Below are 27,166 nucleotides of genomic sequence, written 5' to 3'. Positions count from 1 at the left end.
TATTCCCAACATTTTTCCTTCTCTTTCTCCTAACTCTATCAACTGTTCTATTAATTCACATGGTAGATATAAAAAGTACATCACAACTTCCTAAAGTATATAAATTGTACGTTAGAGTTGTACAACATGTACAATTTTCTTACCCACTCTTCTAAATTTTGATGTTAGCGATGCTATTAGCCAGTTGAAGAAATTACTACCTCAATTTTAGTGGATATTACATAGAAATTGTCAGTAATGAAGAAGCTAAACGTATTGATATCAAATGAATTTCTCTTTTCATCTTTATTCATATAAAGTGGTTTTCATTTTCACTCATGCAGTAGTCCCAAGGGAACTGCTTGCAGGAGAACTGGATTACCCATGTCTATGGAGGGAAAAAAAACAGCTTAAGTATACACAAAAAAGGGATCTAGTCCTACTAGAGAAGAGGTGAGAAAAGCCTTTCCTCCCCCACCAATGGTATATTATTTTTTCTAGTATGAAACCCAAGGCTGGGGAGAAATAGCCCTTCCCTAACCCTGGTCCACTTAGTACAGTAGAGACTCTGGACAATGGTCTGTGCTTTCTGGGTCATAAGTTGGTTAAAAAATAAAAAACAACAATTTCCTGCTCCTTGTCTAAAAGCAAGTGGCCATAGCAGCTAATAAATCTTTAAGCCAAACAGAATGTTAAGAAGCAGAAAAGCACAAAAGGAAAATGGGGATTTCAACTAGTTAAATAACATATTACATTGACTGGGGAAAAATGATATCCAACCAGTCCAAAATCCTACTCCTTGATGATTTCAGTCAGTATATCCCTACCAATGTATAATCTGAATCTTACTTTCATATTATTTTACATGAACATAATCATAAGGTGACATATACTTGAAACACCCATGTACTCATCATTTGATAGCTACACAATGTTCTCTATAAACTCCAAAGTCAGATTATATTGGAGAGCCTAAATCCTAGTCAATTGACTAGAAAGCTTTCAGAGATAGATGTTAAACAAATAAATTGTCTTAGTTACCATGGAGTTCTCTTTATAGTAATCAATCAGTTAATTAATGAAACAAATATTTATTTTCCACTGTAAGCCAAGCCACATTCTGGCTACTAAAATTAAATGATCATGGAAAACAGACATGATTATCTGCTTTTACAGTCTAGCGGAGAAAATCAGACATTCATCAAATACTCATACGCAAGTGTAAAACTGTAATTATAATGAATGTTAAAGGAAGAGGTAGATGGTAGTATGAGAATATATAATTTAATTTATATAGAAAGAAATGCTACTAGTTGGAGAGATGATAAAGAGCTAGATGAAAATCTAGTTAATATATTTCTAATGAAAGTTTTTTAAAAGCTTGAGGTATATATAGAAGATAGGAAACACATTATTAGATCTGCATTCTGAACAGATCCCTACACTACAATGAGGAGAACAGACTGAAAGGTAACCACAGCAGGTATTGATAGATGAGTAAGGATTTAATTGTGGTAAAAAAGACCATATGTTGGACTAGAGCAGCAATGTTAGATATAAAGAAAAATGAAAGATTCCATAGATTTCAGAAGCTGATAGAATTTAACAATGGAGGGAAAGGGGTCTAGTTTGGTAAGTTACAGCTTGATTGATCTACTGGGGGATGAGAAGAATGATCAATCATCAACAGTGGTAGTGTTGAAAGTACAGTAGTCTCATATCTTCATTTAAATTTCTGACGCGAGGTCTGATGACCTGATAAGGAACATGCTGTGCACATATGTGATATCTGCCTTCCTAGCATTTCTATTCTATTCACTGGGAATCTCACCTGGTTTTCCTTTGAGAAACCAAACCTCCCACTTTGCATGTGGAACTAGTGTACTCTCCCTTACATCCTGGAGTTGGGCACATGACTGAGCCTGGCTAATGGCAAAATACAAGCCAAGTGGCCACAGTAACCAGTTCAGAAATGGCAAAGTGCCGACTAGGTAGAAATTTCTTCCCTAAGATTTGATGTTAAAATGTTAAGTAAGACAAGATAGACCATAAGCTATAAGGATGCTCAAATCCTAGAAATAGTAGTGATCACTTTCCTCAGCTACATGGGGAATAAAGTCTGAAAATCAAATCCAACCCTAAGGAAAGTGGGGTTAAGGCAGAGAGCGAGCCGCAGTGACACTGCTGTACCTCTATCCATATGCAGAGCTGGAAAAGCCCTGCACTCATCAGTTACAGCAATTAAAATTGCCCACGTGTGTTTCCAGCATTGGCAACCAAAGACTACACAGGAAGCGACCATAAAAATTAAAATATGATAGACTAGCACAGGAGATAAACCAAAAACCTCCCTCTATAAAAATGAACAGGATGCTGAATAAAATAAATCAAACTTTCTTATACATGGAGAGGTAATCTGCCAAAAAAAAAAAAAGGAAGGAAGCCAAAGATAAAGAGAATTCTGAAAGCCAGTGTGGCGTGGGGGTGGGGTGAGCCCTGATGGTCAGCTGTGCTTCGCACCTGGAGGAGGCTGCCCAGGCAGGGTGACCAAGAACCTGAGTGGTGAAGCCCTCCTGGGAAAGGACAAGTACTTGGGCCTGAAGATAAGATGGCCACATTAAGTCAGAACTTTCAAAGTGCTAGTAGTACGGGACATTAAAAAGATAGGGAAATAGGGGAGAGGGAGAAAGGGGAGGGAGAGGGCAGAGAAAAGAGGAAAAGAATGAGAGAAAGAAAGAATATAAATAAGTGAATGAATCCACGGCCACAAGACACAGAAAGAAGTTAAAAAACAAACAAACAAAAAAACTTGTCTTGGCCTAGACCCTGAGTATTGGGAAAAGGAGAGTGTCTCCTGATAATTATCCCAAAAGCTCCTTCAGGAATTTAGGATAAAATTTACACCGTAGTGTGGTACAAAAAAAGCCTCAAAATCAATGATTACTTACAGCACCTGGCAGAAACAAAAAAAACAAATCTCCTTCAAGGAACACACTGGACACAGGATCACCAGACATAAAGTATGGCTAAAGGCAAGTTAATAATTCATATTTACAAAACAAAAGAAAAAACAAACAAAAGGCTTAAACCTTGAGAAACTTAAGACCTCCCATACAGATCTACAGACCAAATATCTGCTTAAAATAACAGACACAAACAAAGATACCAATAAGAAACAAAGCAAATGCTATATAAACACAAGTGAACAAATTGATTATAATTAGAAAAGCATCAGAGATCTAAGAAAGAGTGGCCAAGAACAGGAAATACATTAGAACTCCAAGAGAAAATCTGGGAATAAGTCTGAATTTGCAACAGCAAATACTGGAAGCTACCCAAATAACTATCTTTGGTAGAACCAAAAGAAATGAAAAGACACACTGTATATTCATGGATTAGAAAACTCAACATAGTAAAAACGTCACTTCTCTCCAAATTTACCTATAGATTTAACACAATACCAATCAAAATCTCAGCAAGCTTTTTTCTGTAAATACAAACTGATTATAAAATGTATATGAAAAGGCAGGGACTAGAAAAGAGCTAATTTTTAAAAAGAGCAAAGTGGAAGAAATCACACTGCCCAAATGCCCTTCAATGGCACAATAAACAAACTGGTACGTGCATATAATGCACCTCTGCTTGGCAATAAAATGAATTACTGATATGCACAACTTCAATGAATCTCCAAGACACTGTGCTAATTTAAAAAATCCAATCTCAAAAGGTTACTTACTATACAGTTCCATTCAAAGGAATTCTGTACATTCTTAAAAATACAGAAAAACAGATCACAATTGCCAGTGGTTAGGGGTAAAGAAAAGGTATACTATGAAGATTTTAGGGGTGATGAGTTTGTATTTGTATCCTCATTGTTGTGGTGTGTTAAAATTCATAGAAATATATACACACAGGGTCATTTTTTTCTCTATATTAATTTTAAAATAATACTTACAAAAAGATACAACCAATACAGAATCATAATGCAAAGCAGAATATTCTTAGTGATAAAAGAGAGGCAAAAATATTGTTGAAAATACATCATGTAAAACTTTAGCAGAAAATGCAAAAAGGAAAACAGTAGGCTTCAAGGGGAAAGTGGACTTTAAATCAACACAATTTGACTATGTAGAAACAGGATAGACAATACAAGTGGTAAAGAGAAAAACAGAACAGGTCAGGTGATCTTGTCATTTATTTCCAGCAAAGGATTCCAAGACTAAGACATATAAGAATTCTTGTTTGTTTGTTTGTTTTTATATTTACCACACACCTAATTTTAAAAACGAGTTCTTATATAGTTGGAGAAGGGGGAAAACTTATTCACTATAATGCTATAAAACCCCTCCAAATATAAATTATTTCTTCTTAAATATTCAACTGTGTATCTTATTGATTTTTATAGCACAGTTATCCTCAAACTGTTTCAGCAAAGGAATGTTTCCTAGAACGGATCAAAGAAGAAATACTCAGGATGAACATGGGCGGAAGGGCCAGAACCCCTTTCCCCTATATGCCTGGGCTCCATAGAGGCCAGAGTGAATGAAGGCTGCTGGTATATGCGTCATCATTCTCTGAGTGTAAAGTATCTCCAGTTACATACTTGTAATATTTCTTATTGAATTCTATATTTTCTTTCCCCTCTTTTTTTAAGCACAAAAATAAACAGTAGCAATCTGAACATATTAAATTCTATCATTGCATTCTTACTTGGCTTTATTAAACTTTTGCCATTACATCCTTGTTTGTAAAATAATTTTTAAAAACTGCTTATTTTACTCTTTACTTACATGTGCATGAAAAACTTGGAGCATTTATTGTCTTTATTGTTTTAATTATTTTTTTGGTAACTGATTATGGGATTTCTGTCAATAATATTCTCTAACAGAGGGTTTTAGACTGTTTTTATGCAATGTGGTAACCGGCAATTATATCATAACCCAACATTATAAATTTATGTTATTGTTATTCTTCTTTGCTCTGTCCTTCATCAATCACATACTGGTTGTAATACGGATTATATATTTTAATTCATTTTATAATAGACTATCTTTCAAACCATTTCTCTATTTCTCAGACACTCTTAACAGTGATATACACAAATCCAGATGTTTTCATTATTAGTATTATTAGCTAAATATATTTTGAGCTTGCTTGGAGGGTTGATGTGGAACTTAACTTTTTTATTTAACTTTTAATCCTATAATTCCTAAATACAACTTATTAATATAATAACTTAAAAATGTGGATTGCATTATAAAATTCTATGTTCATAACTGCAATTTTTACTAACCTGTTTTTACTTTATGTCATCACATCTTAATAATTTAATTCATTATCTCTTTTAAGACTCCTTCACTTTTAAGTCTACTTTGTGGTAAAATGTTATGAAATAATTTAAGATTTCCTAAGACCTCAAGTGTTTCCTTCTAACTCAAGAGACATTCAATCTGGACAGATAGCATATTAGAATAGCCATATTTCTCTTAGTTATCATGAACTTTTTCTATTTTCAGTCTGAGTTAAAGGCTAAAGTAATTCTTTACCTCCTTTTCTGAAATGATATAATTAAATTCTATATTTTAAGTTTAAAAGCCCACTATAGAAGAACTTCAGCCCCACCCTCACTTTTTGGAAATACTTTCTAATATTCCTGCTGAAGTTAGGTTTCAAATATAAGAAATCTTTTTTATATCTTTCATTATGGTCTCTATTTTGCAGGTCTTTACCTTCTTGTGTGATATTCTTATTATCCAAAGATATAGTATATAAACGTAATAGAACCATTATCTTTTCTTCTTGATGATTGCTTTGTCATTTTTCTGTGATATTTTGCTTGCTCATTAATAGTACAACTAACTCTGGTTCAGTTGAGTCAACTCTTCCCTTCAAGCCTGTTTCCATGTTTCTGCATCTCTCACCATCTTTCAGGATCTCACAGGTGTTGAGGGTCAGAGGAACTTAAAAGTTCTTCCCCCAATAGAAACTTATTTTTATAGAGATTCCATAATGCATTCAATTTGCATTAAACTAGTTAAGTTCAGAACATTTATACCTGCTCTCGAGTTGTGGAGTAGAAATTCTGAAATCATGTAAGTCTATACAGTGTTTTTCTTCCCCTTGGTATCACACAACATTTGCCCATTAGATACACAACTTTGTTTTGCTTTCTTGTCACTTTTCTTGAAATGTATTGTGAGAACTTCTTAGTAATTTTTACTACTTTTCCTTCTACCATCCCAACAATTTGTAAGATAGAACGTTTACATAAGTAATACTCCATCTCAATTGTAATATTCACATTTGACCCTGGAGATCTACATTAGACTTATAACACAATCTTTTAATAGGAAAAAAAGATCAAGTATTAATATAATAACTTTTCCTCGCATTCTCCAGAAATTGAAATTGTAACCCCATATCACCATGTGTTCAAAAACACATGTTCTAATGTGATATATCTTATTCTTCTTTCCCTTGCTATGTATATACACCAAACAAAAAATTCTAGCTAAAAATTAGCATTGTAATAGCTAATAAATAACTCTTCTCCATTAAAAGCACCCAAGCCCTCATGAGTGTGGCTCAGTTGGTTGAAGCGTCAGCCTGTGGACTGAAAGATTCTGAGTTTGATGTGTAGTCGGTGCACATGCCTAGGCTGCAGGTTTGGTCCCCAGGCAATAGATGGATGTTTCTCTCTCACACTGATGTCTCTCTCACCTCTCTGTCCCCCTCCTTTTCCCTCTCACCCATGTCCTTGGGTGAGGATAAAACAACAACAACAACTAAAAATTTGCCTATGCACAAAATGTTAATTTTTTCATAAAAGTGTGTATAAGTATGTAATAGATCACTACTATTATATAATATCTTGAAAGATCTGAATAATTTTTTAAAACTATGCTTCTAATATAAATAAAATATTTGGGTATCTGAACAAATTCTATAAGAAAATGTTTTGTTTATCAAGATACCACTTATCCAAATATCTTTATTTGTTTTACTTTGTGAAAGATCTAGATTTCTAAACAGTATATCTTTAAATTATTATCCAATAAAAAAGACATGGTCAAGAATAATTCAATATTTGTAAAACTATCTATTTCATATTATGCTTATGAAAATTGTATCACAGAGATTTAAAGAAGCCTCTTTTATGCTTCCTGTTATTTATTAGACTCAAAACAAATACACAAAATCCCTACAAACTGGACACATTTATCCATTTTCAAAAAAGCAGGACAAGCCACCAAATTTTTCCCATCAGTTTTTATGTACTATTGATTGCCTATTCTCACTTTTCATAAAAATATTATTTGATCTAGGTATCGGACATTTTTAATGTATTTTTCCAGTTCTTAATATTAGTTTTACTATAAATATCAGATGTTCTTTCACAGATTTTGTGAGCATAATAAAATTAAAAACATATCACTGATGCTCTATCATTGACACCTCGAGTTGTCAATCTGAATGAAAGACACCATTAGCATCATCACTAACAGATTTCTTAAATCAGTTGCCAATACTATCAATTAGATATTTCACTGTTATTTTAGAAATGAACATGTCATAAGCATGTCATTTGCCACTATTTTCTCTAGCCAGGATTAATTCAAAATGTTCTTGACAAAGGGCATCAATCAGTAGAGCAAAGAAACCTGGGTTCGAATATAGATGAAGACAATTATTAAAACTGTGGCATGGAGGCAACTTACTTAACCTCCTGAGGCCTCAATATCTTCTGTATTAAGTGTTCGGAGGATCAAATGAAATAATGCAACTAAAGCATTTACACAGAGCTTGGCACGCAGTAAAAACATTTTAGTAGTAGAAGATGAGATTTCCTAAAAAAAAAGACAAGACCTGTCCCTAGTAGGTATCAAACACCACAGACACATATGACTCTTCGGCCACTCTTTACCAGAGATTCTCTCTTTCATTCTTTCTTACTTTTCTATGTTCTGTGTTCATGGCCCCCTCAGTGAAGCCTTGGTAACATTACCAATAGGAATTTCATCAGCTGGCACTTACTTAGAACATCTACAATGGAGGCTATGCTCTCCATGAGTCTCTTTCACACATGTTGTAGCTTCAGATTACTCTCACTCGAAACAAATTTGTGGAAGCTGCCCCTACTCCACACTGAGCATAGGAGAGAAAAGAAAAATGGCAGAGTCTCTGGGGAATAATTAACAAAAGACAGTTTGTTTCATCTTCATGATAAAATACAGCACCCTATTAAAAGGCAAATTCATCATTCCCAAATGTTAAATAGAATGACACTTTAAAAGTAATTCCAGCTGATTAAATTTAGGGTTCTGGAAAAAAAATTTTAACTCATGAATATATTGTGAATCTTTCATTTAATTTTACAATGTATAAATGTTCATTTAACTTTGAGCCCTTGCCTCTCAGTGTTCTATTCTGAGCTAGTCAAACAAGTGGTAGCAGGCATGCTGGGCTCAATAATACTGCCTCTCATATTTAAATACTCTTTTTCACTTGGATTGCAAATTAAAGACAGTCTCCTGAACACTGACACATTTTCAATGATTGATTTTGCAAACTGTGTTGATTTTTTCTACACTGTTTTGCCTCTGTGTGTGTCAACTTTGGCCTTCTTTTCTTGCTCCTTTGCAGCACTGCTGTCTCTTTGAAGCAATTGTCTGCCTGATATGAAAAATGTACGTTAAACCTCAGGACTAATTACACAGATAAAAAAATTCCTGATCTCCACTATAAAATTCTTATGCCCAGCAACCATAACAAAAGCTCCTGACTATGTACAAAATGCTTAATCAAACCTGTCATTCACTTAAAAGAAAGTCCAAAAATTTATTTTCCATTAAAGTTGTGTTTACACTCTGTGAAAAGTGGATTTCTTATGCATGTTACATGTCTACAAGTCAATTCATTCAACAATAATTGCCATTTCTTTCCTCCACACAAGTTCATAGTTGCCATTTGGTCTATTTCAAATAAGTGCTACTCAATGGAACTATTTTAATCCAGACACAAAACTGTTTAGTCTTAATATAATATCCATTTTTCTTAACTCTCCCTACACTATGCCTGAGCAAAGCAGATTTTCACAATAAATCCTATAATCTATGAAGTATATGGCTTCTTTTATTTTAAAATATGCTAGGAAAAAAAACAGTAATTGAAAAAAATAATAAAAGCAGCTTTATATCATTAAAAAAAAAAATGCTAGAAAACAGAATAAACACATACATCTCTCCAGTCCAAAGTCCCCCCAATTCTTTAAATAATGTCTCTAAATCTAAAAGTACAGTGTCTTATCCCCACACCACATATTACAGCACAAAACTTTTATCTCAGATAATTGTTAGGAAAATTATTTTTGCATAACGAACTAGTTCTAGAGTTAATTTAACCAATCAGTTTTACAAAACTATCACACGCAAGGCCTTGTTCAAGCACCCTGAGAATGCATACAAGGTTTATCATCTAATGTTGGCTGGGGGGGGGGGGGGGCAGTATGCAAATAATAATCACATGAAACAAGAGGAGCACTATGAGAGAGCACACTATGGGAACAAAGAGAGAAGAAAAGTTGTGGATACTACTCCCCTGCTTGCCTCTTTGGCCCTCCAGCCATTTATCTTCACAACAGATCCTAGCACAGACTCCCCTCACTCCCAGCCCAGCAAACCTAGGTACTCTTCTCTGGCTGTTGCTTGCCTTTTCGTTAGGCCAATTTCCCTCTGCCTCTGTTCAACTCATACAGTTACCAAGTGTAGTAAAGCATCACATGCCATCACACTACCATTTTGGGAACCCCCACAATGTCTACCAGTGTACCAACTGGCTAGTCCAACCCTGGTTATGAAATTTTAGTTGCTTGAAAATGATGTTTCAGCATGGAAAGACAAGAGGAGCAGTGGGAAGAATAGCCACGCTACTCTCCAGAAATGGCCACAATACCTAAACAGAGCAAGTTGGATTAAGGTCTGCACATGAGCCAAAGCTTAGAATTTCACTGCCTTTGTTGGCTCATGTCACTTCTTTAATTAATGTCACTTTCTCTGGTTTAATATCAGAGCAAGTGACAAGAGTGCTTCTGGATGAATTGTGTTTTCTGAGGCCTGTATGGCACTCTCTCCCGCAGTCTGACAGAGGGACGTGCCAGTTTTACTTGGCAGTTACAATGCACCAGCTTTAGTTTTAGTAGTTTAATTTGTGGCAGTTGTATGTTTTGAATACGTTGAAGTATTCACAACGGTCTCATGGAATCTGTTCCATAGATAAAGTTTACACAGTGGAAAACAAAAAGCAATGGCGATAAGGCAGTCAGGAAAACCTCTCTTGGCCACAGCTGGTCTTACAGGCTTTCCTGTAAATTTAAGAGCATTTAGGGATAGGAGTAAAGTGATCGCAAGAAATGATGCCCTTTTTTTTTTTTTTTTTTTTGCTTAGTTCTGTAGTTGGTGTGAGACGATCATAAGGAATATGATATTTAGAACTCAATTTTATGCAAAATCCATTATTCAAGAAGTGAAGTTTATATACATGATAGACATGCAATGACATAAATGTTAGAACAGGAATCTTGGTTACTTATGTATTAAGTTGGTTCTAACATTTTGCTAAACTAAGTTTTTATTAATATTAAATTCAGGAGAATTTCTGCATTGAGGAGAAACGACTAAACTATTCCTTCGGTTTGTTAAAGATGTTTCTGTTTCAGGCTCAAGTATTCTGAAGGGTTTTTATTTGGAGTTTTTCCTTCATCTCCTTTACACACTTTTGTGAAGCCTCATCAGTTCATGGTGAAAGCTGCCACCAAGGAGCTCTTCCAAACTTTGCCTGCCCTTTCTAAATTTAGGGTTCTTTACTGCAGCAGGTTGAAGATCTGGCTTTGATTGCACCTGGCTCTGTTGGGGAATAGAAATATTCATCTTCACTGAATGCATGCTGCTTAAGAGCTGGAGGCACTTGCAGGAGAGTATCTCTCATTGGAAACTTCATTACAATACTCTCTCTTCCCTACATGAAGTAGTAATTCCCACTCAACAAAGATAGAATTTTGCCTGACACAGCCACAGGAGCTCCTGTTTGACTTTCCAAATTAATCAACCTCTAAGCTGGAGTAGAAATGGCATGTCCTTTAACCTTAAGCACAAAAAGCTCTCAACAGACTGCAGTTTTTATATCCCTGGATGGAAGTTTGGGCCCCTGATACTTAAACTTGATGCACATACTGGGTTTCTGGCAGGATTTTGCCCATACCCATCTGCTAGCCTGGCACTGTGCCCATTCAGAAGGTGTGATGCCAGTTTCAATAGGGCATAGGTGCCAATCAAAGATGGGTTTGGAGGGGCAGCATGCAGAACGCAGCAAAAGTCAGCTCTTCTGCCAGAAGACCCTCCTGTTATCATATAATGCCAACGAAGGGCCACATGCTTCATTGCTTGGGATCACATTGCATCTGTAGATGTTTCTGGCCTTCAATGGATGTCTTTCTATGGAATCTTTTTTCTTAAGTATTATTTGATTGAAGATGCTAGAAAAGAAAAGTCCACCTGACTAATTGAAGGCCATCCTTTTAAAAGAAACAATGAAAATCTTCAACAACTGTCTTGGAATAATTGCTCTGTTTTCTGTCTTTTCTCCTAAAATACCCTTACACTTAGATGACTGTAAAGTGTATTCAGTCCATGTAATGGAGTTATAAGGCACAAATATTCTGAAGGAGCATGAATTACAAAACCAAGTACCTAAGCAGTATAAAATCCATAAACACTTCTGTATCATTGTTAAATATAAGTGGTGACCAATTGCCATCATCCAAATAGCTAATTTCTGGTGAATTCTCCCATTTAGAGCTTTGGAATTTCACTTCTCATTAATTTTATAAACTCAGATATATCTATGTCTTAAAGAAGGACCATACCTCCTATAATTTATTCCTCTTCTTCTATATCTAAAGAAAAATCCCTAAAACACTTCAGAAGCAAAAGTCTATCCATATTTCATAAGGAAGCCAAAAGCTCTCAAAAGCTGAGAATTCTTTTATTGTGTGGCAATGAAGGTGAGCTCATTTCATGAAGAAGGCATTTCCCTATAGCAATAGGTTTCAAATTTTAAAACCTTGACCATTGTAAACAGCTAAAAAATTGTAACAGGTGCAGTGGAAGAGACATTATATATAGATCACCGAAGAACAGAAGAATTTGTAAATCTTCCCTCAGGCAAAAGAGTTTTAACAGCAGAAGTGTTGAAAATGAAAACCATATTATAAATTGGGTAAAAAGGTTGGACATTTTAAGAAATGAAAATGACAAGCAAAGGCTATGCCTTAGAAAAACTCTCCCTTTTTTATAAAGAAGCAAAACTTTTGTAAATACTTAGATTTCTTAACTGATAGGTAAATGAACAGTGCTCTCTCTTTAAAAACTCAAACTTAATAGCTTTTGGATAGCATATATAAAATTAAAATACAACTTCTAGAAAGTTTTATTTCTTATCTATGGGCCCAACAAGTGAATTAAATGCACAAATTCAAGTGATCCCTTCTTTTTTTGAGTTTATATCACCTCTTATCTCTCCACATCTTCATCGGTGAACTAATTTATCACACAATTTCTAGGCAAGTTTTCCTAATTTCATATTTATTTATTTCTTCTTTTCAGCCCGATAGTATCATTTGCCAAATGTCCTATCATCAACAGTTGTAGTGGCATCATAATGTTGCGTTGTGTTAGGTAAGGCTAACTGCTATCTCAAAGCCTTCTCTGTAAAACACTGCCAAAATAACATTTAATACAGTGATGTAAAATAAAGCAATATGTGTTTCAAAAACTACACTTTGTTGACAGTTTATTATTTGGCTCTTGCGAACATTATTCTGCACACTTTAAAAAGAATCCATTACAGCTAAAAAGTAAAATAAGTAAAAAATACACTGGCATAAATAATCTTTTCTATTTCTTACTAAGTAGAAGTCTGCTTCCTTAACAATCAAATAAGTGAATTAATTTTTATAATTTATAAAAATCCTAGTATTCCTATCCATTTTCCTCCACTCAAAAAAGGTTTCTTCTATGTTTCTGAAGATCAAAATTAATCGGAGACCATAAACAAAAAATGTAATAATAGTCACTTAAATGAAGTCTAAACACTTATCCATGCATAAATAATTCTGCCTTGAGGCCTCACCACAGTTAATCTTAGTTATAGTCATGTATTCTTCTTTATAAAAAATGCCATTGATTTACTATCAATAAAGCATACATAAATTCTTTTAGATGACGACATGATTTTAACTTGTCCCAGCTTTTCTTGTGGCTCTTGGAGATTACAAGGTAGAATTAAGGGTGACATCTATATTATGGAAGAGAATAAAGCAAACTGACTTGCATGAGTTAAATATCCCAACCTCAGCCTCAATCTCTCAGGCAAATAACTCTTGATCACCTACTCTGAGCTTGATATTCTGAAGCTGCTAAAGTCATCACTATACCCAACTTCAGAAAAACTAAAACTTCCACAGGCAAAGCATTTCTTTTTTTTATTCATATAAGTCTTCAAAGGAATTTAGCAGAAATGCATTACTTACAATTCTGTTTTTTTGGGTTTTTGACTAACTTCTGAAACCCATTACCTTTCACATCTAGAGCAGATAAGACAGCTTAAATGAGACCCTTTCCCTATACCATCCTGGCTACTACTGTAAAGTTTGAGGGGGAAAATAGACTGATTGGTAAGTAAAATATCATAGTCATCCACTGACATTCTATGTTCTCAGTTATACCACATTAGTAGCTAAAGCTATCACAATCCTGGGCAGGACAAGTGGAAAAGCCCTCCAGTAGACAGACATCTTTCACATCATCCTGATTTCCCGTGGCACTAGACACTAAACCTGGAATTCAATTATCACTGATGATGGGAAATTCTAAATAAATAAGTTACGTTTAAATGCTTAACAAGTTCTAAATTCTTAAAAAACATTATCTCAATCTTCACAATTATTATCCCAATTATACAAAATAGATACAAAAACTTGTGACTAGATCAAAGTCATGCAGTTTTTAAGTGGCTTAGTAAGGTCAGAATTCAACCCAGATTTGCCAAACACAGAAACCTATGCTCTTATATATGCAATTCCCTGAGAGTAGAATTCAAACTCAGTTCTCTCTCCTTCCCTGGAGTCTTAGAATGACAGCAATTTTTCCCATGCCCTAAATCAGTTTCCTTTCTTCACCCCCCCCCCTTCCATATCCAAAAAGAACCTTGACTTTGTTCTTGTATTCAAACTTTTCTTTTCAGTCTTATAACTCTTATTATTAATGCTACAGACACATTATTTCTTCAAGTCAGGAGTAAATAAACTCCTCTGCCCTTTGCTGATCATTGAAAGGTCTCAGCTATTGATCTAAAAGCTAGAGGACAGTTGTACATGTACAATGAGTTAGACACAGAGGCTGGTTTCTCCTCAGGGTTAGGGAACACTGTCTGCTGAAACAGTGTATCTGGAAAGAACAATATCAGAATTGAATGCAGCTGGACACAAGGTATCAAGGAAAACTTGAATTTACCTGCTTCTTCGCTGATATATAGAAGTGATGAGAACCACGGTAAATGCAAAAGCATGATATAATTTCCTACGGATTTGCTTATATAGCTTTGAAAATAATCGATACAAACCCATATAATGAAGTTATTACTGATGGCATCTCACTAAAAAGCTGATTCTATGATTTATGAAAGCCACTTATGATGGAATAAGGACAACATTTGAAACACATAGCTTTATTATAGATTCTGAAATATGGAGGCTTTTTCTCAAAGAACTAAACTTTTTTTAATGGTTTTTCCCCAATAGTGTTCACTTGCTAATATTCCCAGGATCCAGGTTCTAAAATTCAGAAATTAGGAGGAATTGCATTCATAAAGAACCTTGAAAATTGTTATATGACAAATATTGTTTAGTAATGAGAAAAAAATAAGTAAAAAATATGTGGCATGTACTTAGACTGAAAGAGGCAAAGATTTTTCTGTATTTGAAAAGATACAAATAAATTATATGCCTGAGCAAATAAATTCCTTTTTCACCACACAAGAACTGAATATGTATATATATACATGTACAAATATACAGTACCTGTGTATATGTATATAGAAGTATATTATTTTTAAACAGATTTAAATTTAAATACATATCCTCACATATATTTCCATTTAAAAGAGGGGATAAGATCATTACAATCAATGTTTTTCTGTAGTTCTTTGAAGTTACTCAAATAATTCAAAAAGAAAACGAAAAGTATGTCTAATAAGGTGTGAGGTCCAAGAAAATTGTCAAGAAGTATTTTAAGATAATATATATTTACAATGTTTATTGAAAAAACTTCCCATATAAGTGGACCCATGCAGTTCAAACCAATGTTGTACAGGTTTAACTGTATTGTGAGCAGAAGAGACTTGAAAAACAGCAACTGCAGAGAGATGCTTTCTCTGAACTCTCTTTATTTGCCTACACACAGATCTTCCCAATAAAACCTCAACTGTTATAAATCCCCTCCAGAGGAATTTTATGAGCCAGGAGAGATAGACTCATCACTGGAGACGTTGACACCACTCCCTAACTTTGTCACAACTGCCATATCCTCCCATTTATTCTTCCAAGGGCCATTCATCTTTCCCAAAAATTACTTACTCTTCTTTAAGTGGCTTATATCCCTTTTCTTGTTCCTCTACTAAGATGTAAGTTCTCAAATTTTACCACTTTGGGGGATATTTGCCTTTTTCCATAATATCCTCATGCACATAACATTAAAAATTAATAAATTTGGCCCTGACGGGTGTGGCTCAGTAGGCTGGGCATCATCCTGAAAGCCAACAGGTTGCCACTTCGACTATCGGTCAGAGCACATGCCTGGGCTGCAGGCCAGGTCCCTGGTTAGGGGTGTGTGAGAGGCAACCTATCCATGTTTCAGCTTCCTTGGGTGTTTCAATACCCTGTCCCTCCCCCACCCTCACTCAAGTGAAAACTGCCCTGCCTGGGAGAGTAATGTGATACTGCCGGTAACAGAAGGATAGACTTCATAGTACAGTCACACAACTTTAATCAATTAATTAAAATTGTACACAGGTTAGTGTACAATAAATAAAATCTTTTTAAAAAATGAATATATTTGTATCTCTTTTCTCCTGTTAATCTATCTATTGTCAGTTCATTTCATAAACCCAGCTATAGAACCTAGGAGGGTAGAGGGAGCCTTCCCTACCCCATAGTTTGAAATTTTTAATGAAGAAACCAAGATTCCTGTAATGGGGGTCTTTTACCAACTTTTTAAACTCCTACAGAAACAGATGTAATGAGTCGATACATTTAGGAGAACTTATCTTTGAGGGTAATTTTTTAATCACTATTATTTATCTTATTTTATTCATTAAATCTAGTCTTATAATGGATATCCCCTGATCATTAAACAGCAGATTTTAAGGTATCCCTGAATGGCCCTTTTAAATTTAGTGTAATTAAAAAAAATTTTAATGTAGTGTACAAGTACACTCAACTAAGGCTCTATATACCAAAGAACACAGAAAATAACACTGAGCGTCTATTTTCTTAATTCTCTCAAAGATGGCACATGACAAGTGCCACTTTAGGTACATAGGAGAGAAGTGAAATCATTCCATGCAATACATGCCTTGAGGTATCAAAGCTCCATTCTCTAGTGCAGCCTAATTAAGAATGATCAGAACCTTACATTACTTAAATATTAGTAATTAAGAGTCACAAATAGGAGTGTTTGTATTTATGCAGTTGTGGTGTCTGAGTTGTAAAAAAGCAATGTTTCCCAGGAAAAAAGAAGATTTAACATTTTGTCTGGCAGCCTGTGTAGTTTATGCTCTGAAAAGGCTTTCAAGAATCATTCAGAAAAAAATGGACAAGGAGTGGGGCCAGTCATGTCTTGAAACTTGAAATTCTACTAAACATTTACCACCTTCATATTACTTAATAAAGGACATTATTCTATTTTATTTCTAAGTTGCAATTTCAAAATATTACAGCTAGATATATAAGAATATTAGTCAATTTATGGTTCTACTTTACCTAAATATATCAATCCAAATCCACCAGAACCAATCATCTTGCCTAGCACCCAGTGCTTTCCTTCCACGTCATCCAGAACCATGCCTTCTGGAAGTGGAACAGGAAGTTTGTATTTCTCATTTCTTCTTGGCGGCATCACTTCTGCTGGCAGAAGGGGTGAGGTTAGTGATTAAAAATAAAAACAGAAGTAACAAAAAATTGCAGTTAAAATACATTTCTCAAAATGTCTTCTATGGGAAACTTTCGCTGGTTTCTAGAAATTAGGATTCTGGAGTCAATTGGATTTGGGAAAGTTCTCATATATTCAAATGGAAGATCCACATACATTGCAATAGTGAAATCCAAGAGGTTCTAATATTTTTTAAAAAAACAAACCTGTTGAACTTAATCCAACATTTCCAAGATTCATCATCACCAAACAGCAAATGACACAGAGTAAGTCTGTTAACGAAGCGTGAGATTTTGATGGATTTGTAGTTTAGCAGAGCACTAGGCCTCAAGGCAGCTTCAGGCTGGCACACCCTTCTCAGCTTCTGTACCTTGTCCCTTTCCACCCTCACCAAAGTGAAAACCGCTCTGCCTGAGAGAGTAATGCGGTGCTGCCAACACAAAAGCATCGACCCCAGAGGACAGTCCCACGACTTCAATCAATTAATTATCATTGTACATAGGTTAGTGAATTTCACAATGAGATATTTTTACACTGGAAGAGAACATTTCTTAGGGGAGGGGGAGGGACAGTATGTATGCCTGAAACTAATGTAAATGTGAAGATAACTTCAATCCAGTATTTCCAAAGATTTTTTTTTTAAGTGATGAGTGCTTCTGAATGAAAGTTAATATAAAATTTTCATTGTATCATCTGCCCATCTTCAGAATGAGAAAGTTTCTGTTCCTTTTAATAGGGTTTCCCTCCTTCATTTACTTGAATCCAATGCCCTGCTAATCATTTCCTTAGCAGCAAGGCCCCAGGTAGAGCGAAGGAGCCCGGCTGAAATCTTTACCGATATTCACCTGCCCGTCTCCTAACGCGAACCAGAGCACAAGGCAGGACGGAAGTTAGAGAGTGAACTAAGCCTAAAGTAGAAAAAAGTTTTGTGGGGTGCCCCTTTGACCAGTACTTTATATATACTGGTGCCCGGTACATTTCTGCTGGTTTTAAAACCTAAAGTCTCCAAAGAACAACTTTAAGAAGAGCAAAAATTGGGGCGCATCAGAACTTGAGACCTGAAGTGAGACTGACTATAAAATGCACATCCCGGGCGCGGATCCCGAGTTCACTTTCCCAGAGGGACGTGGCATCCTCTCCTCCTGGTCGGTCAGTCCCTGGGCGTCCCTTCGGCTTTGGGTTTCTTTCTGCGGTCGTGAGGAAAAGCGCTCAACACGAGCTACCGGGGGCAAAGCCGGTACCCGGAACACGAGCCAGAACTGGGAGTGGGGCGGGCAGGTAAGTTCGGCGCGGCCCAGTCCGGGGCTCACTCCCCGGTCCGCGGCCCCGGGACCCCCGGGCAGGCCGGCTCGACCCGCCGCGAAGCCCGCCCGCGTCTGGAGACTTACTTCCTGGTTTAAGTTCTTTGTGGACGGAGAAAGGGAACTGGACCCGCTTCCCCGCCGGCGCTGAGGGCGAAGGCGATTTGAAGGGGGCGCCGGCTTCTCGCTCCAGTTATGAAAAAGTAGGGAGCCAACCGCGGAAACCCGGCGCGCGCCTGGCTCCTCCCGGGCCTGGGACGCAGCACGGGCGGGGCCCACAGAGACCGGGGACCTCGCAGCGCTTCCCGCCGGCCTCTGGGCGCCCAGGCGGGGCCGCAGGCCTCCAATCCCGCGGGGAGGCGGGCCCTGCTCTGGAGCCGGCCCTCGGAAGGGGCCAGACTAACCTCTCCGCGCCTGGGCCCGGAGCGCCGGGCGCGCCGGCAGACCCTCGCTTGGGCGGAGGTGCCGGCCGGGCTCGCCGAGTCCCTGGGAGGCCGCGGCCGGCGCTTTCCTTCCAGTGGCCTGTCCACGCTGGGGGGCCGCCGAGGACAAGAGTTAGTGGCAGTTCTAATTCGAGAATGAGAGCTGTATTGTCATCCTCCCTCGCCTGCCAGAGTCTCAAGATCAGCCATCAGATCAGTTCAGTGTGCAACAACCAGGACGTACACTTGCGTCGGTGGAATTTTAGGTCATTCGTACCACGATCTAAGTACTGAGAATTTCTAACTGAATCGATAGGTTTTTACCGAGCACTTCGCAGAAAACTAACATACTAGCGAGGCCTTCCTGAGCAAGAAGGCTGGTGGCAATAGGAGTGTCTGTAACTCAGCATTTAAGTCCTAAGAGGTGTATTGGCTCCAGACCAATGATTTACTAGTCGAATAATTTGTTTTTATTTTTATTTTTTGTATTATAGTTTATATTCAATATTAGTTTGTATTAGTTTCAGGTGTACAGCATAGTGGTCAGACAGTCACACACTTTACAAAGTGTTCCCCCAGTACCCACCTGACACTATAGTTATTACAATATTATTGACTGTATTCCCTGTGCTGTACTTTATAGCTTCCTGACTATTCTGTAACTACCAATTTGTACTTCATAATCCCTTCACCATTTTCAGCCAGCCCCCAAACCCCCTACCCACTGGCAACGATCAGTCTGTTGGCTGTATCTACAAGTCTGTTTCTGTTTGTTTGTTTGTTTTTTCCTTTAGATTCCACACATAAGTGAAATCATATGGCATTTGTCTTTATCTGTCTGACTTATTTCACTTAGCATAACACCCTCTGGGTCTTTCCATGCTGTCAAAAATGATAAGAGATCATTCTTTTTTATGGCTGGGTAATATTCCATTGTGTATATGTACCACCACTTTTTTATCTACTTCTCTATTGATAGACACTTGATCTTCCATATCTTGGCTATTGTAAATAATGCTTGATTTACAAAGTTGGATAATCCTTATTAAATGTAATTGCTTTACAAAACTGCAATTTTGTTGTCTGCAAAATGGAAATCACCTTAGTTATTTAGGTTTTAAGGTTTTTTAACAAAAAAATTTGTTCTGACACTTGTTAAAATAGTAAGGAAGGTTTTATTCAAAATTATTGCACTAGGAGAAAGAGCTATGCTCAAATCCAAATACAACAACAAAAAGTGGGAACATATAGCCAAGGAGCAGGGTGGGAGTCAGTGGGTGGAAAAATCACTAAGGAAGCAGCAGAAGTAAGGTGAGGATTCTGGCTAAACTGAGCTAACAGAATTTTATGGCAAGCCAGGGTGATCAGACATCTCTTGGGAGATTGTGGAGGCTAGGGAACTCCATTAGAATTGGGGGGTGATCAGTTATGGATGATAATTCTGACTGAACTGATGCTTACTAATATTGGACAACTGTAGAAAAAATATGGAGGTCCAAAAGTCAAGACCTAGTTGAAACAAGAGTTCATGGAAGCCTGATTAGTTTGGTCGAGGATCTTTATCAGGTTATAGTTAAAAGATTATTATGATAATTTAAGTAGTTTCTAACACATAGTAAGGACTCTTAATGAGCTTATAATATTTTAGGGTAGACAAAAGAAATGCTCAGAAAGCAATTATTAATACATCAATTTCCTATGTAGGGAGTGACTACATAGGAATGTAGTCACTACATAGTTCTTGGGATGCAAATACTGAAAGGAAAATCGAAGTCCTTTCATGACTGATGGAATAGATTTTAGGACTTCCTACATCTCTCAGACTGTCACCAAATGAATGATTGCATGAGGAGACATTTCTTAAAAAGCACTTGGTGCTGTGGCTATAAAAACATTTTTTAAAGAAGCTCAACAGTCTATATGTGGAATAATTGTGCCCTTTAAGGTAGTCATTCCCTAATCCAACAATGCCCATTCTTATTTCCATAAAATATATATGTAATAAATACTATCCAAACATCCATGTGGACCTTCTTTCTCCCATTCCAATTTTGTTTAGGTTTATGTCCATTTCTCCAGGTTACTTTCTTTGGGAAGACGCAGCTCCAGCACCAGCCACAACAGATTACTCTTGAGGGGGCATACATGGCTCCTCTCTTTCTCACCTAGACACCCAGTATTTTAGTGTCATAGTCCTTTCAGGTTGCTATAACACAGTACCATAGACTAGGTGGTTTATAAACGACACCAAAAATTATTTCTCACATTTCTGCAGGCTGGGAAGTTCATGATCTAATCACTTCCCATGGGCCCCGTCTCTAAATACCATCACTCTGGGGATTAGGTTTCAATGTATGAATTTTAGGATATAGACATTAAGTCCTGTTAGCTTGACTTTAAAAATATACCCAGAATACCTCACTTCTCACCCCTTTACTGCTATCATTCTGGTCCAAACAATCATTTCTTTCCTGGATAATTGTAGCAACCTCCTAAATGCTATCCTAGTTTCTACCTATCTATCCCTTCAGTCTTTCACAACAAACAGCCACATGGTATTTTTAAAAGGTTAAATTAGATCATTTCTCTTCTCAAAATATTTCAATGTCATTCTAGTTCACTCGGTATTAGCCAGTCCTTAGTATGACCTAAAATAGCATTTTTCAACCTTGACACTATTGACATTTGGGCCAGATAATTCTTTGTTAATAAAGGGAAGATGATCAAAAGGTGGACTTTCCTGTGTATTGTAGGTTATTTAAGAGCACCCAAGGCCTTCCCAGCACTCCCTCCTCCCCCAAATTTGTAAATTTTGCCAAAATTTCCACTGGTTGAGGATGACTTACCTACAATGATCTACATGGTCTGCACCTTCACCCTCCCCACACCCCCAGCCATTTCCTATTATTCTTTCCAACCACTGCGTCTGTCTCACTGTTCCTAGGATCTTTACAATTTCCTTTCTGCCTGAATCACCCTTCAGTCTGGTATCTGTATGGCCTGCTCTATCACTTCAGATCTTTATTCAAAAGTCAACTAAGTGGGACCTTCCTAAACACCTTAGGTCTCCACTCACCCAGGGGTGTATCTTTTCCCTGGATTAACTTCGTCAAAATTAAAAAGTTATTGCTCTTTGAAAAGCACTGTTAAGATACCAGGTTTTGGTAAGTGTGTGCAGTAACTGGAACCCTCTTACATTGTTGGTGGAGATCCAAAGGTACAGCCACTTTGGAAAACAGTTTGTCAATTTTGTATAATGTTAATCATATAAATAACATATGACCCAGCAATCATGTTCCTAAGTAGTTACCCAAGAGAAATGTAAAACTATATATACACAAAGACTTGTATGTGAATGTTTATAGCAGCTTCATATGTAATAGCCAAAAATCAGAAATACCGCGAGTTCCCATCAACTGGTGAATGGATAAACAAATTGTGGTGAACAACATATCTCCTATACAATATCTCTCAAGCAATAAAAAGAAACAAACTATTAATACAGGCAAAAACCTAGATGGATATCAAAAGCATGATATGTGAAGGAAAAAAGAAACAAAGAGTGAGTACTATATAATTCCATTGAAATTGCCAGGGACAAGTTAGGGGGGATGGGATTGACCACAAAGGGGCTAAGGGAACTATTTGGAATGATGGAGATGTTTAATTTCTTGATTACATGATTATACATCTGTCAAAACTCATTTAATAGTACACTAAAAATTTATGAATTTTATTATATGTAAATGATAGCTCCATAAAACTGACTTAAAATAATGGCTAAGGAGAAAGACAGGAAAAGAACCTGAATCCTTCAGACCATTATTGAACTATTCATTTAATTAACCTTGAAGCCACGATCCTTTTCAAATTCATCCATGAGGTGTTGTGTCCTATTGTTTAAACCACTTAGCATTGATTTTTATGTTTCTTGCAGCCAAAATCTTCCTAACAGTTGAAATAATAAAGGTTCAAGTGCCAATGGATTTTAAAATGTTAATAAATTTTTACTGAATAAAAATGGGAACAGAAGTGCAGGTAAACCTGTACTGAGAATATGTGGGGTTTTTAAGTGTTGAGATTTAATGCAGAATTTTATGATTCAGAGCATATTGTTGTGTGTATGTTTCAAGATGAAAACTGACAGAATATAGAAATACAAATTTTGGAACTAGTGAAAGAACGTCTTCTGAATGAACATGATGAGAAACAAGAAAGAAAAGAGAATCTAGACATAAAAGCACTAAAGTATGAGTCATCAGAAGACAAAAAATAGGGAAAATGAGGTTTTCAAACAGCACAATTTTGATAAATCATACAGAATATGAGTGGTTCACCACAAATACACACAAAAGGACTTCCTTGGCTGTGTGCCAACTTGTATGTAGGTAAGGCATGCATTCTGCTTTTCAAAGAGCCAGGTGCTGTAAAATGCTTACACTGGTTGAAAGAAAAACGAAAAACCTAACCATTTAGTGAGCATACTCTACAAAGCCAAGATCACTTCAAATCAATTAAAGTGTTAAAGATGTTGCATAGACAAAACATTTAGAAAAATCCCATCTTTGTTATTTAATGTAAGAAAGGAGATCACTTCACTGGTAACGTTTTGCCTGCCAAAGAAGAGCTAGTTTCTATTTTATAAAAACAGGAGGCCATTTGCACTCATAAATGCACAATCCCTGGAGAGCAGTTACTGATATAGAAATTTTGAAAATAATAGTGTTCAGATAAATAGAATTGCACACCAATTATATAAACACCAGACCAAATATCTATGTCCTTTGCCTTCTTTGTGTATGAGACCATTGCAAAGTATGAACTTCTTCGTCCAAAAGACATAATTCTTGATTTTCCATAAAAATGAAGGACAAGGATACAAAAATAATTTAAAATGTCATCTTTGAGTGTGACGACAAGCTCCATAAACTCTTCTCCAGAGATATGAATTAGTTGAGCCCTACTGACAAACAGTTGGAAGTAAATATGTATCAAACTGAATGGGGCATAACCTAATACTGGCTAGCCAAAAATGATGTTAGTCCTACCATGTCCATTCCCCTACTACACACAAATAAAAGTTTATTAAATCATTAGACTGTATTCACACTCTATATTCATTTATCTTCTTCCTCCTCCCCCCAACTAACATGCCTGCAACAATTAAAAGCAGAAGCTAGAAAAGGAGGAAGGGAAACTGGTAAAATAATATTTTAGCAGAAGCTGTGTTTTTAATAACAATGGCATTAATGATGTAATCACATGAAAAGTAAGACTGGTTGTCTCCTGTGTCATGTAAGCCATGCTTTTAGGCTTTCCTTTCATGAGTTCACAGCACCACTCTCAATTTTTATTATTAAGCCTTATAGAGCTGGAGCTCCGGTTGTCTGAGATAAAATTATGAAGGATCTTAAATGCTTGATAAGGAGGTTGGACTTAACACTGTAGAACTGTGTTGTCCAGTACAATAGCCACAAACCATTTGTGACCATTTACAATAAAAAATTCAGTATCTTGTCCTGACTGGGTGGCTTAGTTGGCTGGAGCATTATCCTGTACCCCAAAAGGTTATGGGTTAGATTCCCAGTCAGGGTACATACCTACATTGTGGGGTCGATTTCCAGTGGGGATACATATGAGAGGCAACAGATCAATGTTTCTCACATCAATGTTTCTCTTTCTCTTTCTCTCTCTCTCTCCCCCTTTCTCTCTCTATAAAAGCAAAAACTATATCCTTGGGTGAGGATTGAAAAAAGATTCAGTACCTCTATTTTATGAGCCTTGTTTCAAATGCCCAATAGCTACCCTATTGTACAGCACACATTATAGAATATTTCCGTCATCATAGCGACTTCTGTTGGACAGCACTATTACAGAGAATGAAGAATCACTGGAAACTTGAGCAGAGGACTAACACTAAATGGTCCTGTGTGATAGCCACACATAATACAGACTGGTGTATATGTAAAGGAATACCTCAGTTAATACCATATTCTTTTTTGTAAAGTATATTTTATTGATTATGTTGTTACAGTAGTTCCAATTTTTTTCCCTTTGCTCCCCTTTGCCCAGTACCCTCCTTCCCTCCAGCAATCCCACCCCTTGGTTCATGTCCATGGGTCATGCATATAAGTTCTTTGACTTCACCCTTTCCTCTATTATTCTTAACTTCCCCCTGTCTATTTTGTACCAACCGATTATGCTTCTTAGTCCCTGCACCATTTCCCCATTTTCCCCCCTCCCTCCTCCCAGCTGATAACCCTCCAGATGATCCCCATACCTATGATTCTGTTCCTATTCTGGTTTGCTTAGTTGGATTTTGTTTTTATTTTTTAGATTCAGTTGTTGATAGTTGTAAGTTTGTTGTCATTTTAGTGTTCATAGTTTTGATCTTCTTTTTCTTAAGTAAGTCCCTTTGACATTTCATATAATAACAGCTTGGTGATGAAGAACTCCTTTAGCTTTACCTTGTCTGGGAAGCAATTTATTTGCCCTTCCATTCCAAATGATAGCTTTGCTGGATAGAGTAATCCTGGTTGCAGGTTGCTTTTCATCACATTGAAAACTGCTTGCCAGTTCCTTCCTGCCTGCAAAGTGTCCTCTGAGAAATTAGCTGATAGTCCTATAGGCACCGCTTTGTAGGCAACTCTTTGCCTCTCACTTGCTGCCCCCAGGACTCTGTCTTTATCTTTCACCTTTGGCATCTCAGTCATGATGCGTCCTGGTATGGTCTCCTGTGGGTCCAGCTCGCCTGGGACCCTCCGTGCTTCCCGAACCTGTATGTCCATCTTCTTCACAAAATTTGGGAAGTTTTCCTCATTTTTTTCAGTTCTTGCTTCCTCATTTTACATTGGTTGGCTGTTTTTTTCTTCCTTATATTCCAAATCATTGATTTGAATCCCGGTTTCCTTCTCTTCACCATTGGTTTTGTGTGGATTTTCCTTCCTTTCACTTAGCATAGCCTTCACTTCTTCTCTTATGTGTTTGCGATATTCAAGCATATCTGTCAAGCCTGTGAGCATCTTTATCACCAGTGTTTTGAATTCTGCATCTATTAAGTTGGGTATCTCCTCATTGCTTAGTTCTCCCACTGGAACTTTGATCTGTTTCCCCTTTTGGCCATATTTCTCTCTCTCTCCTCATTCTGACGGGCTCCTGTGTTTGTTTGCCTCTGTGTCCCAAGTAGAGCTGTCGCTCGTGTTATGTTGTAAGGGGCGGAGCCTTAGGGATTCCTCAGTACAGGGCGACCGGTTCACCACGTTGTGGCACTGTATGTGGAGGAGGGGTCCAAGAGGGAACAATGCTGCCTGCCCAGCACTCGCCCCTTTTCCAGTCACCTCTCCCACTTCTGCGCCAGTCTGGCGCCCCTCTAGCTGCTGCCCTGGCTGTCATTCCTAGAGTGGGTGGGTCTGAGTAAGTTCTAGGACCATGGGGACCCTTTAAACAAGCAGACTCTTGCTGAGACTGGCAGTTTCTGCCTCCACGCCAACCCCCACTGGTCTGCACAGTCAGAGGCAATGAGGCTTGATTTTCCCAGGTTCTGGGACCATGGGCTTCAAGGTCCGGTGAGGAGCTGGGAATGCTTCCCAGGTGTCCCTCCTGACTTTTTAAAACATGTGACTGAGCTTTTTACTGGCCCGCCGCTGCCGCCGCCACCATACTGCGTCTTCTCTGCCCCAGCTCTGCCCCTCCTACCAGTCTGGATGAATATTTCTTCTTTATATTTTTGTTTGCTGGACTTCCATGCAGTCTGATTTTTTGGAACTTATGGTTGTTTCTAGTTTTGAGGTAGTTGTATTCCTTCTTAGTTGTGGAAGGAGACGCAACATGTCTGTCTAGGCCTCCATCTTGGCCAGAAGTCCCCATATTCTTTTGACTATAGTAATTTTACAATACATTTAGTTCAGTTTTGATACTGTCTGAGTATTTCTACTAATTCTTCATATATATGTTTATATTAATTTTATTGGTATAAACAAAAAAAGACATGGAAGATAGATGTCATTCTGAGAGTGACTATCTTGGGTTATCTCAGAATGTGGAATAAAAAAGGTGAGAGTAGAGTAATATTTTATTTAGACCTCTGAAGTGTTTTACTAACCATGACAAAGAAAACTCCATGTGTGTTATCTCTATAAATGGAAATTAATGATATATATATGCCACCTCATCACATATTTTTTCTTAAGTTCTAAAGGAATAT

General features: G+C 37.1%; 1 protein-coding gene across 5 annotated transcripts in view; it reads right to left on the bottom strand.

Moving 5' to 3' along the window:
* Nucleotides 1-18,866, bottom strand: part of VRK2 (VRK serine/threonine kinase 2) — an 81,855-nt gene extending 62,989 nt beyond the window's left edge. For 3 of the 5 annotated variants that reach the window (XM_090281324.1, XM_090281325.1, XM_090281329.1), the window contains exons 1-2: nucleotides 17,447-18,622; nucleotides 17,072-17,212 (exon numbers count right to left, since the gene is read on the bottom strand). In XM_090281324.1, the coding sequence (XP_090137450.1) occupies nucleotides 17,072-17,212; nucleotides 17,447-17,483 (178 nt within the window). In that variant the 5' untranslated portion in view covers nucleotides 17,484-18,622. The other 2 variants (XM_090281327.1, XM_090281326.1) reach the window with 2 other exon arrangements.
* Nucleotides 18,867-27,166: the final 8,300 nt, after the last annotated feature.

The sequence above is a fragment of the Furipterus horrens genome, unplaced genomic scaffold, assembly GCF_987537825.1.
Source record: "Furipterus horrens unplaced genomic scaffold, mFurHor1.1.pri manual_scaffold_6, whole genome shotgun sequence".
In the NCBI taxonomy this organism is placed as follows: domain Eukaryota; kingdom Metazoa; phylum Chordata; class Mammalia; order Chiroptera; family Furipteridae; genus Furipterus; species Furipterus horrens.
The sequence above is the reverse complement of the archived record's forward strand: the minus strand, read 5'-3'. Positions and strand labels throughout refer to the sequence as shown.